The sequence below is a fragment of the Nannospalax galili genome, unplaced genomic scaffold, assembly GCF_000622305.1.
Source record: "Nannospalax galili isolate Female #2095 unplaced genomic scaffold, S.galili_v1.0 scaffold158, whole genome shotgun sequence".
Classification (NCBI taxonomy): Eukaryota; Metazoa; Chordata; class Mammalia; order Rodentia; family Spalacidae; genus Nannospalax; species Nannospalax galili.
Window position 1 is genome coordinate 1171466 of NW_008345290.1, and position 21253 is coordinate 1192718.

The 21253-nt window shown below is 41.0% G+C and overlaps 1 protein-coding gene and 1 pseudogene across 1 annotated transcript in view; both read left to right on the forward strand.

Annotated features, from left to right (window-relative positions):
* Dnah11 (dynein axonemal heavy chain 11) overlaps positions 1–21253 on the forward strand; it is a 381221-nt gene that overhangs the window by 118231 nt on the left and 241737 nt on the right. The window contains exons 29-30 of the mRNA XM_029567531.1: positions 2212–2361; positions 5236–5469. Of these exons, the coding sequence (XP_029423391.1) occupies positions 2212–2361; positions 5236–5469 (384 nt within the window). The remainder of the gene's footprint in view (positions 1–2211; positions 2362–5235; positions 5470–21253) is intronic.
* LOC115071779 lies at positions 6153–7115 on the forward strand (annotated as a pseudogene).

A 21253-nucleotide genomic window follows, 5' to 3' on the forward strand; every position in this document is an offset into this window, starting at 1 on the left:
TTGCACATTCATGGTGTTGTACAACCATCATCTCTCATCTAATTCCAAGGCATTTTTATTACCCCTAAATAAAACCCTGTGCCCAATAGGAAGATGGAGGATGTCTGCTTCCATCTCTACAAACTACTAATCGAAACTTTCACCTGCCGTCTGTTTCCATGGACTTTTCTGTTCTTGGTATTTCAAGGGAATGATTATATGATGTACAGAATTTTATGACTGGTCTTTGAGCTTGATGTTCGCAAGGCTCATCCATGTGCTCTTTTTTTTTTTTTTTTTAAATGTTGAGGATTGAATCCAGAACCTTGTGTGTGCTAAACAAGTCCTTTTCTGCTGAGCTACATCCTGGCCTTTGGTTTTTTCAGACAAAAACTCATTGTGTATTGCAGGCCAGCCTAGAACTTACTTCCGTCTCCATTTCCCTAGTTCTAGGATTATAGGCATATGCTACCATGCATAGCCTATGTTGTCATACACACACACACACACACACACACACACACACACCCTTTATATGACTGAACAGTATTCCATTGTATGCATGTTGCACAATTGTTTACTCAATATTTGGTTGAATGTTTGGTTGTCTACCTTTGGGCTACTGTGGATAACGCTGCAGTAGACATGGGGTATATAAATGTCTGTTTGAATAGTTGTTTTTCAGTTCTTTTCAGGAATTGTTCTCAAATTACTCTCTTATAAAAAGATCTCAACTCTTACCTGACCCATGCATTCATACCCAATTAACAGTACTGAGTGTGAGGGAGGAATGTATGTGTCCCATCACTGATGCTTCCTCTGAGTCCATCTCTGCTCCAAAAAAGATGAGTGACTTGGTTGATGATAGGCTCTGCTTCCATTCCTGGGTGTGAGTCCACCTACTGAAAAGCTGCCTTCCTCCGTGGCAGTGCCAGGTAATGCTCCTGGGTTGGAGGCTTGGCTTAGTCTCTAATGGAGGGAGCACTGGATGGAGCATGTGGCTAGATCAGGGCTTCTGTTTAGAGGCTAATTAGGTTTTATTCTCAATTTTTCAAATTGTCAATAATGTGCATCACATTCAACGTCTCAGTTGGGTACCTTTGGAGAATACAGGCTACAGGCTGCTGATGTTGATGATGACAGAGGAACATGGCCTTTATCAACATGACTTGTAGCTGTAGGTTCAACGTCTCATTGGCACTCACTCTTAGCAATGTTGACTTGGAGATATACCTTATATTTTAGATTCAGTTTCCTTATCAATAAAAATAAGGAAATGAATCTGGTGTGGTGGTGTACGCCTTTAATCATAGCACTCGGGAGGAAGAAGCACGCAGATCTCTGTGGGCTCCAGACTAGCCTGATCTACATAGTGAGTTCCAGGTCAGTCATGGCTACATAGTGAGATGTTGTTTAAAAAATTACAGAAATGTTGTATTCAACTTATTTATGTGTCAAGGATGTGTGGGACTCATTAAAGTATCAGAGATAATAAATGATATCATTAAACCTAAAACACTAAGATTCTAATTTGCATGTTTGTTTCAGATATTTTACCAGCTTTTAATATTATAGCTTTTAATGTTATAGACTAATAATATAAATCTGAATCTTAAAAGTTTGATCACAGATGTCCCCAGAATGAATGCCCACAGGTGTGGTGCAGAGAGAGAGGTCAGTAAACCTCCAATCTCTAAGCAAAAAGTGAATCACTTAAAAAAAAACATTCTATTCATTATTTTTATTTTATGTGTATGAGTGTTTTCCTGCATGTATGTAAGTGTACCAATGCCTACAATAGCCATGCAGAGACCAGAGGAGGGTGCTGGATCACCTGGAACTGGAATTATGGACAGTCATTAGTGGCCATGTGGGTGCTATGAATCAAACCTGGGTCCTCTGGAAGAGCAGCAAGTGTTCTTAACTGCTGAGCCATCTCTCCAGCCCCAGAAAGTGAATCATGTTGTGTGGTGAGCATTCACCATGGAATTTCCTGTTCTTGGTGTTTCATATATCGGATAGTGACAGGACCAGAATACCTGGCTACCTCTCCATTGGGCCCTTTCCAAGTGCTGGCTATTAACAAGTGACATATGTTTTGAGGGAAAATATTTTGAAACAACACTGGAATTGTATAAAGAAAGGTTAGTGGCTTTATGTGGCTTCATCTTTTGATTACCAGGTTACAGCCACAGTAAGAAACACTAAACTTTTCTAACGTTCTTGTCATAGGTAACTCGTCACCTTGCCAAGCTCTTTGACAGCATTGCAGATCTGCAGTTTGAAGATAATCTAGATGTTTCAGTACACAGAGCAATTGGAATGTACAGCAAAGAAAAGGAGTATGTCCCATTCCAAGCCGGGTGTGAATGCATAGGCCACGTAAGATTTGGTTTTGAAGTTTTTTATGATAAGGTAGTAATTTGAGAGAAATTTCTGAAGGTTAAATTGAACCAGAAAAAAAGTCAATTCACGTCATATAAGGGTCTAGCTGGTTCTGTGCTGGGAGATTGCTTTATGCCCATTCCAGTGTGCCAAAGCACCCCTCTCCCTTGCCCAGCATTTGCTCTTTTAGCGTTAGCATCCTGCAGGGTTCCTGAAATGTTTGGAGTTCAGCTAGACAGAGGGTACTGTCACAGATGGAATGAATAGGCCTCAGGAGTTGGTCCATTAGTAGCAAATGCTGTCCAGTGACTGGGCTTCTATAAGGTCTACTCTGCTTTAGCCATCAGCTCAGAGGCTGTGGGAAACACAGCACCTGCTGTAAGTCACCATGTAGAGGCTTTGTGGTTGGCATTCCCATGTGGATATTGTGAATGGCTGCTTGCATTAATAAATAACATTGATAGAGTTTTCCAAGATGACACCACCTATCTCATCCAATTCCTGTGCAGTTAGCTGTGAATACTCTCACAGCCAAATAACCTAAAAATGTTCCCCAGGAACAAATCATTAAGGTTTATGACAGAACTTTAAACCTACTTGATGATTTAAGAGATTTACTCCTTTTTCTGATGAAGCCTGGGTAGCTTGGGCTAACCCACAGAGAAACCGTAGGAGCGGCTTCTATCAGAGAACCTTCTAGGCTGGGGAAAACACATTGCGAACTTATTTTACAAGGGTTTTTGTTACTTGTTTCTGTTACTTTTAATATTGTACCAGAAACCCTGCCAAATGAAGGGGAAACAGATGGTAGGATACTTTGATTAAAATATATTTTTGATCTCTTGGGCTTTTTAGGATATTATTATAGTGATTAGAAAAAGTCACCATAAACTATCTTGACAAAAGTGTGTTGCTGTCTACTGCCTCCCCGGCAGACTGTTCATCTATTGGCATGGTGCCTGGAGGGGATAGTCAATTGATGGATGTGGTTGTCACTAGTGGGAACCCTTGATATTGGAAATTTTCATACGATTCTAATTTATTCTGTATAAACAACTTATACTAGAGGGCCTTGAGCATATATGGCATTCACTCTCTAATTGCTTTTGTTTTATAAAATGTGCTTTTTGCTTTGTCTTTTTAAACTTTTCCCACACTTCTATAATTATTTCCTCCCAATTTAGTCTGTTTAAATTTTATTTAGCAAGTCATTATTGAATACCTGCTACTCATCAAATTAAGCTTTTGGGTATCAGCAATGAATAAGATACAGCCTATGTCCTTCAGAAGATCTTTATTTCACTGAGGAGGTGGATATGCATGTGATTAGTAATAACTAGATGTGGTTGTATTTATCATAGGAAATTAGGCAGCATGTCAAGAGGCATCAGAAGGGGAGGATCCTGCAAACAGTTCGTCAGAACTTAGTTTTGAAATCATACTGTTAGACTGCCATTGTGGGCACAGTCTCTGAACATGGACTGATACATCAAGTTTTCTTTAGTTTCCCCAAATGGACTAGGAAGTTCCCGAGGACATGTGACTCTGCTGAGGACAGACATCCAGAGTACACCAAAGGTTCTCAAATGATGACTGATCTACTGAGGGTGCTGCTGCCTGATGACCTTAGCATTGTGCTTCATGATGAAATCAGGACTATGAGAATCCTTGACTAGATAGGGACCTTGAACTTGTGCCTGTTAATAAAGCCTGCTGTAAAGCCAGAGAAACTCTCACAAGGCCAGGCAATGCTGTTTTATTCTTTTCAGGAAGGTAGTCAGCTCATCCCTGTGTCACTCTTTCCCAGTTCTCAAGAGGGACTAGCCCTGCTGCTGTTACCCTCACGGTGCCAGAGAAAGAAACCAGCTGCCATATCTTCATCTCACAGGGTCCTTGGAATTGATTCATTACAGTCATTTTATTGTTAGGTTCAATTACATACAAACAGCCTATCTAGCCCTGTAGTTATATGACCACATGGTAATAGATACATGGGTTAATATATCAAAGCACATCTGAACAACATGGAAAACTGACTAAAAGGTATTTATTGGAGCAAAATAAACTTGAAATGAAAATTTTCAAAAAGATTAATTTTCACAAGTCAGAAGTTGTGCTCTTACACTGTCTTGCTGTCTAACTTCTGACAAGTGTGAAGATCAGATCCAGTAGGGAATACAATTGAGATACATACTGAAACATGTTGGCTTAAGGTGAAGCACTATGAAGATTTTGGAGGGGGAATTTTCAGGAGATTTGTAAATTTTCAGAAGATATGGAGGTTTTAGTTCTCATTATTTTTTAATGTGCATACATTTGCCTACATGTATATAAGTGTATCCATGTATGCAGAGCACGTGGAGGCCAGAACAGGGTATCGAATCCCCTGGAAATGGAGTTATAGACAGTTATTAACCACTATGTGGGTGCTGGGAACTGAACTTGGGTCCTCTGCAAGAGCAGCCAGTACTCTTAACCACTGAACCATCTCTCCAGCTCCAAGAAGATAGGGTTTTAAAAATCAATTTTCCTGTGATGTTTGACTTCTCAAAACACTTAGTGTAGATGGAGATTCTTGGTCTAGACTCCCTTTATCTTCAAAACTGAAAGATGAGTAATGAGAACAGGTCCTCTGCTTAGAAAGGTTACTAGCCAGAGTGTAGGTAAACTAAAATGAGCTCTGAGCAAAGACAGGCTCATGTACGGAAAAGGTTCCATCAGTTGGTTGGTCTTTGAGTTATCCTTGTACGGTTTTCTAGAGGAGTTGAAAGAAACCCATCTGAGGTGCTGTCCCTGACCTTTGTGGAGGGAACGATCCATCCTCCTTCTATTGCTAAACCTTTGCTGTCTTATTTCAATTTTCTTCTAAAGGTAGAAACTTGGCTTCTGCAACTCGAGCAGACCATGCAAGAAACAGTACGCCAGGCTATCACAGAAGCCATCGCGGCCTACGAGGAGAAGCCCAGAGAGCTATGGATTTTTGATTTCCCTGCTCAGGTGGCTCTAACCAGCTCACAAATCTGGTGGACCACAGATGTAGGAATTGCCTTCAGTCGACTGGAGGAAGGCTATGAAACGGCCCTGAAGGATTTCCATAAGAAGGAGGTACTTTGATAGATGGGAGATTTTTGACAATTGAAGGGACTTGTAGAGTAAGCTTCATTTACCATTAACTTTTGGAGAAAACTGTATTCTAAATTTCCATCCTTAGGAAGATGAGATATAGGTTCTCTTTAATAGAGTTAAAGTTACAAGATTCAGTTTAAAGAAGTGGGTGGTTTCTTCCCAGGATGCTGTCCCTGCAGTTCAAGTGGTTACCATTTGTTTGACTGATGAGGTTACATAGTCGTGTGTGTGTGTGTGTGTGTGTGTGTGTGTGTGTGTGTGTGTTTAACCTGAGATAATTAAATTGCAACCATGCAATGCTTTAAAAATATTTTTAAGTAAAAATAACCCAGTTAGTTACTTTGCTGATATTTATGCTTTTATTATAACTATTAAGTGAGGACATTTTAAAAACATTAAAATAATCTCTCTTCTAGTTAACATCAATCATTACGTGAACACAAATTTCTCTTTGCACATGTTTCTTCTTAGTTTGCTCTAAGATTTTTCTCTTAATTTTCCTATCCTCCAACTTGCTATTTCTTGATTATTTGAATATTTATAGCTTAAAATGGTATTTTGTGGATATATCTTATTTATATCAATATTATTATTATTTTTAATTCCATGACTTCTTTATTATTTGTTCATTGTTGAAAATGACTTGTGGGGACTGAGTCCTCATGGTGGCGCAGGTGCCCATGGGCCCTGGGGACAATGCCTATGCCTCGGCCGTCCTGGACGAGCTGATTCAGAACTTCACCTACTGGGCACCAGCACGGGCAATGTCTCGCTGTCGGGCGCATGGTACCTCAGGAACCAGATTCACCTTTTTGGAGTTTTGCTGGCCATTTTAGGACACCTGGTTATCAGCATTTCCCTAAATATCCAGAAATAGTCTCATCTTCTGTTGGCCCAGCAAGAGAACCCAAAGCTATACTTTAAGAGCACATGGAGTCCTGCTGATCACGCTCGTTGCACCATTGGGCTGTATGTCTGTTACAGGTAGTGCCATTATTTCTGTTATGTTTCTAAAAGGGAATTTGAGAGACTCAGATTTACTAGATATGACACTGGCATTTGCAAGAACGTATTTTATTGGTGAACTTTGCTCCAAATATAACCCAGGCTATCTCAGGAAGAACAGTATAGTATTACTTTGTTGGCTGGCACTCCTAACCTCTTTGTTATTTCAATAAAAGCCATCTCAGGCATGATCACTTTTTCTATGACGGATAAAATGCAACTAACTTACCCCATCTTCTATATCATGTTTATCATCATGATTGCATCTTGTGTTTTCCAAGTTCCTGAATCAAGCTAGACGCTCTATACTACAACGATGGCGGTGCCAGTTAACCACGTTTTCTTTACAACCAGTGCCATTGTTTCAGGAATTGTATTTTACCAGGAATCCTTGGTGCTGCTTTTCTTGATGTATTTATATATCTTTTGGGTGCTTTCTGTCATTCCTTGGAGTGTTTTTGGTGATAAGAAAGAGAAAAGCAACAGTCACATCAGTCCTTTATCAATTTTGGAAATATTCCTGGAAAACAAACATTGGACAAAATACAACCAGATTCAAATGGCTTATCCTATGGAACCTTGCCGGATGGAGTCAAAGTGGAGAGAAGAAAGGGGTCTAAAATGCTGAGAGGGATGACTGTTGGCCCGTTATTCGATACTACCTCTTTAAAAAAATTGCACGTTCAAATTTGTGTTGGCAGCTATTTCATGCTGACATGTGCGAGCATTCCCTTCAGTCCTTCCCCCACTGGGGACCATCAGGGCCTCCCTAAGCTCCTATAGTCCAATGCTTTCATGGACTGTAACTCCAGTGTTCCCCACACCCTGGCCCTCTCCCTAGTGATCATCTAACTGGCTACATCTTAATGAGAGCCTGGCTGCTCAAGCAGGAATGTCACATAAAATGCACACTGGCGATTTGTCCATGGAAGACATAGGTTGCTTCTCCATGTGACTTGCACAGTCAGTTCCTTGGCTTTAAAGACATCCTCGAGTGCCATGACCTCACTCTTCAAAGAAAGGTTTGACATTTTTTCTAGGACACCTTCTGTGAGCCTCCCATAAAGAGCTCACCTCTTTCCCCTAAATTAATAGTGGGTCATCTTTTCTGAAAGCTAATGCTATGAAAATCATCCTTTGAAAATAAAAAAAGGGGCCTCAGCCGGGTGCGGTGGTACATGCCTTTAATCCCAGCACTTGGATGGAAGAGGCAGGTGGATCTCTGTGAGTTCAAGGCCAGCCTGGTCTACATAGTGATTTCCAGACCATCTGGGGCTACAGGGAGACCCTGTTTCAAAAGGACCAAAAAAAAAAAAAAAAAGAGAGAGAGAGAGAGAGAGAAAGAAAAGAAAGGGCCTTATTTAAAATGGAATTTACAAGTGGCATTCTGTGAAGGCATATACCAAAATCAGAGACCTGGCTGGTGGACTTTTTAAGCCTAAAAAAGGAACATTGAAGTTAGAGAACTAGCTCATTCTTATGGCATATGTCCTAAAATTCAGACAATACAGATGTTAGTATGGCCTCTTTGTAAGGTAACATATAAATTGGTAAAGCATTAACAATTTTTGCACCTATGTTCATTGTTTTAATAAAACTATAGAATGCCAGGGAAAAATTGAAGAAAAAACATATTATATTATATATAATATGTTATTTCCCTTCTTGTATTTTAAACTATATATATATAATTTTAAATATTTTATTCATTATTTTATGTGTATGAATGCATTACCTGTATCTACATAAGTGTGCCCATGTCGTGCAATGCCTATAAAGGTCAGAAGAGGGCATCAGATCCCCTGGAACTGTAGTTATGGACGGTTGTTAGGTGCTATGTGGGTGCTGGGAACCAAACCCATGTTCTCCACAAGAGCAGTCAGTGCTGTTAACCTCCGAGTCATCTCTCCAGCCCCACAAATACACTTTTAAAATACTCATAGATCCGCTTACTCATCAAGAACTATTTTTTCCTAGTCTCTGCTCCCCATGCCATCTGACCTTATTTTTTCTAAGCCCCTCACCATTTGTGATGGTAGTGATTACTTAAAGGAAAAAGCCTGAATTGCGTGGAGCACAAAATGGCACAAAGTTGGAAAATAGAATTTAAAAGTTGAAGAGGGAGAATGAGAAGTTTCAGCTGTACACAGCTAGTAAAACTAGACAAAGAAACCAGCACAAATGGATTATTATTTTTTATTATTGTTAATTACTTTAAAATCCTATTTAAATTACCAATGTATCTAGCAATAGCTTTATTATTTATTTTTCATCTTATTACTATTTTTGAACTTAGTTTTTAGTTTTCTATGGTGGATCTTTTAGTGGTTTCTTCAGCAATAAATTATATTAAGATACTTTCTTCTGCATTAACACTTTACCAATTTATATGTTACCTTACAAAGAGGCCATACTAACGTCTGTGTTGTCTGAATTTTAGGATATATGCCATAAGAATGAGCTCAGTCCTCTACCTTCAGCAATGTGAGAGATGGGTGGATGAGTGAGGGTCCTCATAAACAACAGATACATGATAAATAAAGCAGTGATTGCCAGGCATGGTGGCGCACGCCTTTAATCCCAGCATTCAGGAGGCAGAGGCAGGTGGATCTCTGTGAGTTCAAGGCCAGCCTAGTCTACATAGTGAGTTCCAGGACAGCTGGGGCTACAGGGAGACCCTGTCTCAAAACAACAACAAAAATCCAGTGATTGTAGAAGCAGGCAGTAGGCATACATATCAATATACAATTCAGTTTCCTGTTTGGAAAACTTCATGATAAACTACTAGGGGCATCTACTGAGTAGTGTGTAACATTAGATGTCCTGTTATTGTTGCTGTCAGCATTGAAGGAGAGGAAAGGCAACATTTAACTCTTCCATCATGCTTAAATTACAACAAACACTGTACAGTACTATTTTGCATATATGAACTAAGCTAATCCTTAACCATATTGCAATGTAGGTTCTGTTATCGACCCTGCCTGATAAATGCTGAAATAAAGACACAAAGCAAAGGAATAGCTCGTCCATGGCCATATAGCTGATGAGCAAGTGGGAGAATCGGGAACAGAGTCTAGACAACCTAGTGCTAGGTGCCTTTTCTTTAATCAGTCACTGCAAGGAAAAAGCCGGTAAGCTCAAACAGAGATTTAAGGAGTTACCTGAATTGTATGGAGCACAAAATGGTAGAAAGTTGGAAATTATGAATTAGAATTTAAAAGTTGAAGAGGGAGAAAGAGAAGTTTCAGCTGTGAATTCTTTAATCAGTCAAGAAAAATTCTTTAATCAATCAGAAAAATCGTTTTTTCTTTTATAAGCAGTCAGTTCAGTATTATTTTTGGCTGCTTTTAGGATTTCTGGTATTTTATTACAGTACACTAGTTATAAGGTTTCTTTTTCCTACTGCTTTTCAAACTTAGTCTGCTAAGGGGTCAGTGAACTTCTTGGATCTTCATTTCTACATCTTTCTGTAGTTTTGAGGTTCTCTTACTAGCTCAGCAGGCACTTTACCCAGTGGGCCATCACCTCAGTCCCACAATTCCTTTTAGTTCTTTAAAATCAGTCTTGTGCAGCCCAGCCTTTTCATTGTGACTTCCAGCCTTTCTGACACCTTTTTTTTTGGCGGGGGGAGCTCTTTTTGAGACAGGGTCTCCCTGTAGCCCCAGCTGTCCTGGAACTCATTTGAGGGATAGTTCATAGTTTTTCAGAGTATTACCAGCTGGCGCTCTTGAGGCTGACTCTCCTGCTAGCTGTTTTAACATTTGTTTTGTTAAGGCTGCTGTCTGGACTTGTGTTGTCTGCTGGGCAAATATCCCCAGTTGTATTTCCCCGTTGTTTATTCAAGAGCCTTCGAATTCTGGATTGGTTCTGCGGCTAATTACTTTGTGTGGAGTTTCGGGTCACCTTGGCAGGACTGATTTGGAGAGCACAGTCTCCCATGACAAGGACTTGAAATGCCGATTTGAGGATTTTCTCCTTCCTGAAGTCTCAGGTGTTTGGGTCTTTCATGAGGCTCCTCTGAGCTGATGGATGGAGGTTTTCTAGAACCCTCTATTGAACTGTGAAACACTGAAGGTTTTGGCTTCTATCAGCATTTCAGTTCCTACTCCTGGCCTTGTACAAGGGGGTATGAGAGCCACAAATTAGATGGGGGCATTTCTGCTCCCATCGGACATCTGAAACCTAACCTCAGGATGTTTGAGTTGCCATGGTGGCAGCTGATTAGATATGGTCTGCTGCTCTGATTTCAGGCATAGCTTTATGTCATTGGGTAGGGCATGCTCAGGCTCTCTCAGTCTTTATCTCAGTCTCAGTCTCTCCCTTCTTCCCCTCTCCTTTCCCCTTCCCTTTCTATTCTCTTTTCCCTCCCTTCTTCCCACTTTTACCTCCTTCCCTCTCCTCTCCCTGTTTTTCTCTCTCTCCCTCTCTTCCTCCTCCTCTCACCATACCCAGACACTCTCCCTTCCTCTCCCCCCATTTCCCTTCCTTCCTCCTCCCCATCTCCTTCCCCCTTCTCTTCTTCTATCCCCCCCCACCATCCCTTCTTCCTTCCCCTCTCCCCTTTCTCCCATTCTCATGTTTGGTCATGTGGCTATCTTGTTTTATTTACAATTTCTCTGTGTTAGTAAGGACTTTTCTATGTCAGCTTATTCTAATATGTTGAAAGACATTGCTATTGTTACTGGTAACACTATAGGTTTTTTTTTCTCCGATTAATAATAAGGTAGTAAATAGTATTGCATGTGCATATTGCACATATTTTTTCTTTGTATCTTCAGGATAGATTTCCAGAAGTCAGACTATGAGGCCAAAGGCTTTGGAAGATAGAGTCAAATTGACCCCCTAAGTTAGTGCACAAGAAGTGTCTTCTTCCTCCCTCAGCAACATCATGTTGACTGAAATGATTGGAACTGACCCTCCATTCAGGAGCTCCACCTAGCTGGCTAACAGGCAGAATTCAGCTTTCTCCTTTGTTAATGTATTTGTAACACTTTCCATCTTGTTCAGTGTGTGTGTGTGTGTGTGCGTGTGTGTGTGTGTGTGTGTGTGTGTGTGTACAGATACACATTTATATGCGGTGTATATGAAAAATACAGATAGAGGATGGATTGTAAAGAAAACTTTAAAAACTTTTTTGTTAATGTGTACACACCTGCACGTTTATGTGAGTATGTATGTATGTGTGTGATGCAGGGGGAATGGTCAGGTGTGTGGAGGTCAGAGGACAACTTGTGAGAGTCAGTCTTTCCTTCTACCTTTTTGAGGTAGGCCTCTCTGGTTTCTGCTCTTCTGGGTTCTCCAGGCTACCTGGCCTAAGATCTTCTGGGAGATTCTCTTCCCTACCTCCCTTTCCTATGGAAATAGGAGTGCTGGGATTTCAGATGCAAGCCACTATATCTGGCTTTTTTAATGGGAGTTCCATGGGACTGTCAGGCTTGTGCTGACCCAGGAAGAAAGATTTTATGAAGCACTTCAAGCAACAACTATAGCGTTCGATAGACCGGTTCTGCAGCTGATTCTGATATAGATATCGGAGAAGCTGGTGTTTGCATAAGGCTAAAGCTTTGGTTTGGGTCATGAGAAGTATATGCTCTAAGTAGAAACCCATGTAGTGCTCTTCTTTTAAAAATGGATGTGAGGGCTGGAGAGATGGCTCAGTGGTTAAGAGCACTGGCTGCTCTTGCAGAAGACCTAGATTCCATTCCTGGCACCCACACGATGGCTAACAACCATCCATAATTCCAGTTCCAGGGGATCCAACATTTTCTTCTGGCCTCTGTGGGCATTGCATGACACAGGTGCACTTACATACAAATAGGCAAAACACTCATAAAAAATTAAAATAAAATATTAAAAATGGATATAACTGAGACTAGAGAGACAGCTCAGGGCAAGAATGCTTCCTGCACAAACATGAGGACCTGGGTTTGAATTCTCAGTAACTACATAAAAAACTGAGAATGGTTACACATGACTCTAAACCCAATGTTGTGTGTTTGTGACTGGGGAGATAGTCGACAGGAGGATCACTGCAGCTTGCTGGCTGCCAACTTAGCTCCAGGTTCAGTGCAAGACCTTGTCTCAGAGGAACATGGTGGATAGTAATAAAACAGAACACCCGATGTCTTCCTCTGGTGTCTGCATGTGCTCAAGTGAGCACAACCGTATAACACACCCACACACTCCCTTACACACACACACACCAAAAAATGGATGTGACCATTTGCTGGAGTGGGTTTTTAATTAAAATTATTATTGTAATATTGTGAGCATCATTAAAATCAAAGTTAGAACTTTAAAATAGCTGAATTTTAAAACTGGTGATCAGAGTTGACTTTAATTGGTGACCACCTAAGTACTTATTTTCTTAGTTTTTGCTTGCAAATTAGTGAGATAAATGAACTCAAGTAACTATTTTTAATTTTATCTCTTTCCCTGGGACTTGTTGTGATTGGGTATTGGATTGGCTATTCGGTTAAAGGCTATGTATCCCTACCTTGCCTTGTCTTTGAAAATATTTCAAAGCTAATAAATTTAATTCCTTAGATTTGGAAGTTCTTTGGCAGAAGTATTTTGTTTCAGAGGCTTTGGACCTGGTGGGAACATTTTCCTCTGCCTTGTTCTTGAGCTATGTGGGAAAAAAAAAGCATCAAAAGAGGAATGAGAGCCCTTTGCATGTAGAAAATCTAATAACTGTAGTGTGCTGAGACTTCTCCTAGAGAGGTGTAGATAAGAATCATGATAAACAATCCAGAGCTTTCCTCATTAGCTGTCTGTCATTCCCCAGCACAGACATAGAAATGATGCACATAGAAGAAAGAGACCTTCATTTTGCTACTTAAACCTTCACTTTCAATCACTGATGAGAAATTGTTTCAAAAACTTATTAGATACAAAATAGACAGTAGTTTTACTCAGTTTTTATTTTCTGTGATAAAACACCTGAGAAAAAGGAGGAAAGGTTTCTACTGTGCCATGGTTTTGGAGGTTTCAGCCTGTGGCCAGTGGGCCCCAGTGTTTCTGGGTCTGTGGTGAGGAACAAGAGAGCAAGTAGCCTGGCAGAGCTGCTCACATCCTGGTTGCCAGGAAGCAGACCAAAAAAAGAGGACAGGAGGAGCGCCAACCTTCAAAGGCATGTGCCCACTGACCTACTTCTACCCAAAGACTCCACCCTTAATGGCTCATTGAGCTGTGAATTCATCAACTAATTAATCCATGATTGAGCTTTGAGCCCTGGTGATTTGGTCTCTTCTAAATAGTGCCACCAGCTGAGGACCACGATAGTAGCATCCTTGTTTTACCCCATAGTTACTGTTTTGGGGGAGCCTGTCTATCCTAGAGCCTGTCCTGTATATATTGGAACACACTTTTTTCTTCCTCTGTTGTTATATTAAAATGGGATCTGATAGCCCCATACTTTGTAATCTGCAGGCATCCATAATGAAGTCATGAGGAACATCTGCTTTTTACTTCCTCTGCCATCCAGAGCTAAAATTACTCCTTCCAGTCAGCAGGTTTCCTGACTGTACACTCAATCAGCTGCAGCTTGAGGGTCCTGGTCGGGGGGAATGTGTCTATATTGAACATGTACCAAGTTGTTTCTTCTTGTCATTTGTCAACAATACAATTAACAGCTACTGGCATAGCACTTGTGTTGTATTAAGTATTAGAAGTGCTGTGCAGATTATTTAAAGTATGGGGACGATATGCATATATTGTATGTAGATACAATGCCATTTATATAACAGATATGAACATCTGCAGACTTTGACAGCCAAGAGGGACAGGGTCTGGGAACCAGTTCCCTGTGAGTACTGAAGGACGACTGTCTATTGAATGACGTGGAATAAAGCTAAGCTGTTCCTGGAAATTCTGGACCAGGTAACTTGAGGAATGCCTGGAAGTTAGCCATAGATGAAGCCAAACTGATTATCAATTAAGAGCAAGCAGGAGAGTCAGTTCAGACAGACAGGCAAGAGAAAACTGCAGTAAGAGAGGCAGTGGTGTGCCTGTTTTAACCCAGAGAGATTTCAAACTCAGATTTGATTCAACAAACATAAAACCACAGAAATCCCATGGGATGAAAAGAATTAAATGTAGAAGAGAATATACACTTGTAATCCCTTTCATTCCCTGTACGTCCCAATGGACTTTCATTGGTGGGGATATTTGTCCCCAGGAAAAAGCCCTGAAAAAATAGCTTATTAACAAATAAGCTATGTTATGAGATAATTCTGATATGGTTATGTCTTGACTTAGATCAAGGTTTGGCCAACTTTTATTAAGAAGGAGCAAATTGCTAGGTGTGGTGGCACAGGCCTTTAATCCCAGCACTTGGGAGGCAGAGGCAGGCAGATCTTTCTGTGAGTTCCAGGACAACCTGATCTATCTAGTGAGTTCCAGGTCAGCTGGAGCTATAGTGAGATACTGTTTCAAAAACACCAAAAAAAAAAAAAAAAAAGCAAGTTATAAATATTTTATTTTTCACAACTATACAACTCTGCTATACATCTTTCCCATGTCAGTTGGAAAAGGAACCATTGGTAAAATTGTAAGTGAAGTGACATGATAGGTGTTCCAATAAAACTTTATAAAAACAGATGGCAGGCCATATTTGATTCATAACCTGTAGCTATCACTAAGGCCCTAGTGAAAAGCAGAAGATCCCCACAGTGACAGGGAGAGAAAATAAATAGATTACATATTTTCTTCTGTACCCAGCTACATCACTAATCCCATAAATTGCGCGTTTTAATGAGATGCGTTATGAGCAGTAAGTTGCAATTTTGATATAATACACCAATTTTTTTTTCTCATAGCTAGTTAGTGCCTTTTGTGTCATATACACGGAATTCTTGCCCATCCTAGAAGTCATGTAGTTTTATTCGCTAGCTGAGGGCAATGGCAATAGCCTATATTGTGTTGAAGACCTCAGGGGCCTCTCATAGTGAGGCATCCTATGCCTTGTAATATGATTTTCATATTCTTTTTTTTTTCTAAGACAGCTAGCCTGGAACTTGCTATGTAGACCAGGCTGGTCTCCATCTTACAAAGATCTGCCCCGCCTCTGCCTCCTAAGTGCTGTCATTAAAGGCATATGCCACCACACCTGGCCTTTTTTGTTCTAAGTTGCATTTTGAAATTAGCTTCCTTAGTTTTGCTTAGACTACCCACTGCCATCTCCTCTCCCATCCCCTCCCCCATCCTTGCTCAATCCTTTAACCTTCAGTATTTATTTCTTTCTTTTCATATATGTTCCAGTATTCCCAACTTGTTTATTTTAAGTTGGACTGTGAGATAATAGGCTTCCATATGGCTTCTCACAACCCTCTTCCTTTGAGTGATTTCTTATCCTATAGTATTTTTGCCAGGTTGAGGGCTAGAGACACTGGAAAAGGATTGGAAACTGTCCTCATCTATTTTGTGAAAGAGTTCATTCTAGGCCTTACTGTTGGTACCATGTGGCCTAGAGTTTTCTTTGTGCAGCATTTTTATAATAAATTTATTTCATGTATATGCAGCTGTGTAGCATCTGAGGCTTCTTGCATCATCCTCTTGCGTCGTCTTGTGCTTTGGGAAGGATTTTCTCATTCAGCTCAGTCAGAGGCTAGGAATTAGAGCCACCTGGCTGAATCAGGCTGGTCCTGTTGTCCGTGGCTGTTTTTGTGCCACCTCAACAAAATGAAGATGCTTTGATAGAGAGCACCTGACCGGCAAAGCCTGAAATGGTTAGCCTCTGGCCCTTTCAGGAAAACTTTGACTATCCTTGATACAAGTTTCTTAATCTGTTGTCTTAAGTTGGTTGTACAGACTCAATATTGTCTGTAGAATGTCTGGACAGTTTGACTGGCATATTTTCATTTCTGATGTTGTTAATTTGTGTGTTTCTCTCCCTTAATCAGACCTTTTAAGTGCTCGTCAATTTTCTTTCTGTTTTCCAAGTACCTTTTGATGCTGTTATTTTCTCTATTGTTTGATTTCTTGTTCACTGGTGTCCTTTATTTTTATTATTTCCTTTTTGTAGTTACTGTTTGATTATTCCCCCCCCCGCCCCTTTCTGAGACAGGGTCATACTATGTAGTCCTGACTGGCCTGGAACTTTCCATGTTGACCAGGCTGGCCTCAAATTCACGTAGATCTGCCTGCCTCTGCCTCCCAAGTTCTGGGACTAAAGGTGTGTGCCACCTTGATGAGCCTTGTTTCTCTCTTTTTTTTAGTTTCTTATAGTGGGATCTTGGGCTATTGCCTTTGCATTTTTTTCTTTTCTAATATAAGTAAATGAAGGAAACTTCAAAACTCAATGAAAAAATATCCAACAGACCTACATTGAAAATCATAATAATGAAGCACTGGCATGGTTTCCCTTAGTGTCAGGAATGAGGGACTTTTGCTCACCATCTCTGACATTCATTGCTCACTATCTCTCTGGTCAACTTACCTATATCATCAGAGCACCAGAAAGCAAGACAATAAATCAAGATTCTGCAACTATGACCTGGTGAGTGTGGGACTCCATCCTTTTACTTCACCCTTCTCTGGCTGGTGAAAATGAAAATTATTGTTTCTGGTACTGTTGAAGGTGAGACATTGGTGGGTTTCAAGATGAGTGATCATTACTGTTATTGTCATACATTAAGAACGCAAGTGTTCAATTCAGCTGGAAGGGAATTGAGTTCTGCTAGAATTATAATGTAGGTATACTTTGATGTGATGAGTCAGGGACCCCAGTCTTAGTGTGTTTGCAGAACTAATTTTTCTAGGTTATTGGCCTGAATGTTCAAGATCTGAATGTCCCGGGTTCAGAAATCTGATATGAATAATGCAGGTAAAAAAAAAAAAGAATAAAAAGGCACACTGCCAGGAAAATAGTCTTCCTGTGCTATGCTCTGTAAACCTGTAGTGTTAGGAACATGCTCCTTACCTTCATAGACTGTCTTTATACCATCCTGCTACAAGAGCAGGGTCAGGACAGATCAAGGATCTGCTGTTTCATGTATTAGGATCCACCCCCTGACCTTGAGCTTTTCACTCCCTACCCTTCAAGGTGAGACCACTGCCATTCTACCGAACCAGCTGGCTGACCTGCTGTAGAAACACTAGCATCTCTTAGATAGATGTATAGCCTTGACTACAGTGATGGTCAGGACTTGTGTCCTGTTCCTAAGGAGCATTTATTTCTTTAAAAATAGAATTGATGGGTGAGGGATTCTGAGTCACCTCCTTCAAATTCTTCAACTCATGTGTCATTGGAAGCCTATGCTTACCTGCTGAGATTCCTTGTCAAGGTGATCTACAGAGAAAATTTAATGTCTGTAAAATGTGCAGTAAGATCCTGAATAGAATTATGTACAAAATCCTGGCTGGGAGATCAGGTAAATTGCCTCATGTTCTCATGTATAAAATTGGATTGAAGTTATGGTAGTTAAATTCGAACATATACACACACAGTGCACATGTGCACACACTGCATGTTGGGTACAAGTGCTCAATAAAATCAGCTGTGGCATCAGAGAGGAGCTGGATCTGTGACACATGAGCCCCTGTCCCTCACTTCGTTCCATCCTCCAGTAGGACAGAATGCCTCACTCTGTCCAGAGCTGCTCTTTCCCTGACTTCCATGAGAACCAGACCATCACCTTTTCTATTGTGTCTTCAGTTTCTGACTCTGGCTCATTCCTATTGGCAGTTATGCCCAAGGCTCATTCATTCCTTAAAAACAAGAACAACCAAAAATAATCCATGGATGGGGTGTCTCCTCCCATGTCCTTCCCTAGCTCTGTAATCTGCTCTATAGTTAGCTGTTACATAATGTCTAACAATCATCACTTGAATATTATCCTAGCTGGTTGCATCTGCATGGGGGAATCCCCACCCCCCACCCCCAGAGCTGACCACATGACTCTCCATTTTTTTGTCTCCCAATCTCCCCAGAGCCTATTTCCACCACAAGATTGAGTGTCTTGTTATTTTCTGGTTGTTAGAAAACACTTCTTCCTTCTCACTTCCCTCATATTTATGATTATTTGAATTCCAATTTCACTTGGAAAACTCAGGTTACTCTTCAGTTTTCCTTGAATCCATTTCCTCCTGACCCTTAAGTGTTTCTATTCCATATGGCTATGTCTCGGGTCCCTTTTTCTTTGGGCCATACCTTCCCATCCCCACCAGTTCTCTTCCACTTCTTTATTGTGCTTTCTTTGTATTGCTGATTACTTTGGTCTCTGCCCAACTTTTTCTCCTGGAACCCTGCAGGAAGCGGACTGGGCATCTTCATGGACATTTTCAGACATGCCCAACCTAGAACATCCAAAGTGGGTTCACTCTTCTCGAACTTGTTCTCCAGGGCTCCCAGTTTCAGAAACCACCACCACCATCCTTTACCAGCCGCCTCTACTCTGGTCAGTCGGGCTCTTCTTTCACAGGTGCATTGTCTGCCAGGGCCCCTCTGTTGCCCTGAAGTGTCTGTCCTTGCTGTTCTTCCCCGTGCTGTGACAATGCCTGGGTCCAAGCCACTCTCCTCTGAGCCAGGTGACAGTGACATCCTCTCTGGGCTTTTTCCCCCTGTTTTGTTTCCCTCCAGTTCATTCTTCACAGGACAGGAGGAGGAATCTTTGAAAACACAATGAAAGGATCGCTTAACCTCTCAGCTTCCTCTACAGCATCTCATTGATCTAAAGGTGGGGCATGCCCTGCCTGTGTGGGTCTGGCTTTCCTTTCTAGCATTCTCATGCACCCATTCTTCTCCTGTGCCCCTCATGCCACTCTGGACTTGTGGTCCCTCAAGGCTCCACCTACTCCATTCCTAGCCTTTCCATAGCTGTTTCCCTTGACTTAAACATAGCTGCTCTGGGTGGCCAAGCTCTAAATTCTCTGCAACATAAATCCTGATCATTCTTTAGGTCTTAACATAAATGCCCTTTCCTCTAAAAGTCCTTCCAAGCCCTCTATTAGACAAGTCCCTATTTCCACGTGCTACGAGAGTACTCCACCCTGATTACTTATCTGCAGTCCTCATTGACTTGTTAAGTTCTGGAAACAGTAACCCTGTACCAATGAGTGGACCAGAAGGTCTGGTATGCACTGTAGCTGTTATTCATTTGCGGGGTTCTTTTTTCATTCCTTCATACAGTGTGTGTTCACTGAGCACATGCTTTGTGCTAGCGCTGTATAGCATCAAATAAGACAAAAGTAGCCCTGGAGCCTGAAAAGCTTGGTTAAAGTAGGGGAGAGAAACATGAAGAAGAAAATCATTCACAGATAGAACAAACACTCTTAAGTAACTAGTAAAGAAAATAAGATGGGATCCTACAGAATAATTGTAAAGAAAGTCATAGTAGACAGTATGTCAGGGAAGGCCAACCTGAGAAGGTAAATTTGAGCTAAGACTTGAGTGATGAGAAGAAAACAATCATGGAAAGCTCTCAGAGAAAATGAGCCTAGGCAGATGGAGGCAGTGCTGTGACCTTGAAGCAGCCGTGATAAGAAGCAGAGAAGTGCGGCGTGCATGGCGGGGGTGGCGAAGGGCGAGATGGACATAAGGAAGGCACAGGGAGCTCTGCCCTGTGGACAGCTTGGATTCTACAGTTGGGATTTGTTCTAGTGCCAGGTATTTGATCTGATCACGGTGTGGTTAGAGTCAGGATGCAATGTGAAAACAGCCATTTTCATCTCCACAACTATCCTTGACCCAATAGAAAACCAGGCAACATTCAGGCTACAGAGCTGGCTCAGTGATTAAAAATGTTTGCTGTTCTTGCCAAAGACCCCAGTTTGGTGCTCAGCATCCACATTGGAAGGCTCACAACTGCCAGTACCTCTAGACCTAGGGGATCCAATGCTCTCTTCTGGCCTCCATGGGCACTATACACACATGTGGCTTACTCTTATACAGGTACAAACACACACACACACACACACACACACACACACATATATATATATATATATATAAATTAAAAATAATAAATGTTGGGGCTGGAGACATGGCTCAGTGGTTAAGAGCACTGGTTGTTCTTGAAGAAGACCCGGGTTCAAATCCCAGTACCCACATGGCAGCTAACAGCTGTCCATAACTCCAGTTCCAGGGCCTCGGACAGTCTCTTCTGTCCTCTGCGGGCATTGCACAACATGAGTGCACTTACCTACATGCAGGCAATACACACATACACATAAAATAAAAATAATAAATAAAAATATTAAAAATAATAAATGTTAAAAAGATACCAGGCACCATTTCTGGAAGGCGGACAAACAAGAATAAGCACAGATTTCATGGTAGCAAGTATTGTTTTCAAGAACCTTCCCTGGGGCATTTTCTAAGTCACACACCATAACCATGTGAACAGTCATAGTAATTGACACCTGGTGCTGCTGCCCAAATAATAGACATTTGATGATGATTGTTTTTATGGTTACAGGATCTTACAACTTTTGAGAGAATATCATTAAGGAAGTCAATCTTGAGAGACATTATGAGCCCCAGCATATGACAACAGTACATGATGTTGACAAGCTGTATTCCTAATCATCTTTCATTTGACTGAACTTCTGTGAAAACTAAATCAATAATGTAGAAATCACAGGTTGTTGGGAGACTCAGCACAATGCGTGAGAAAGCACTTGAAAGTGTAAATGTTCTTACAAGACATAAGATCCTGTTACTTTTATAACCAAGTCTTTAGGCAAACTCTGCCAGTGTCATAGCATTTGAAACTGTAGAAACTTGATATCTTGACTTAGGTGAGGAAATATTCAATAG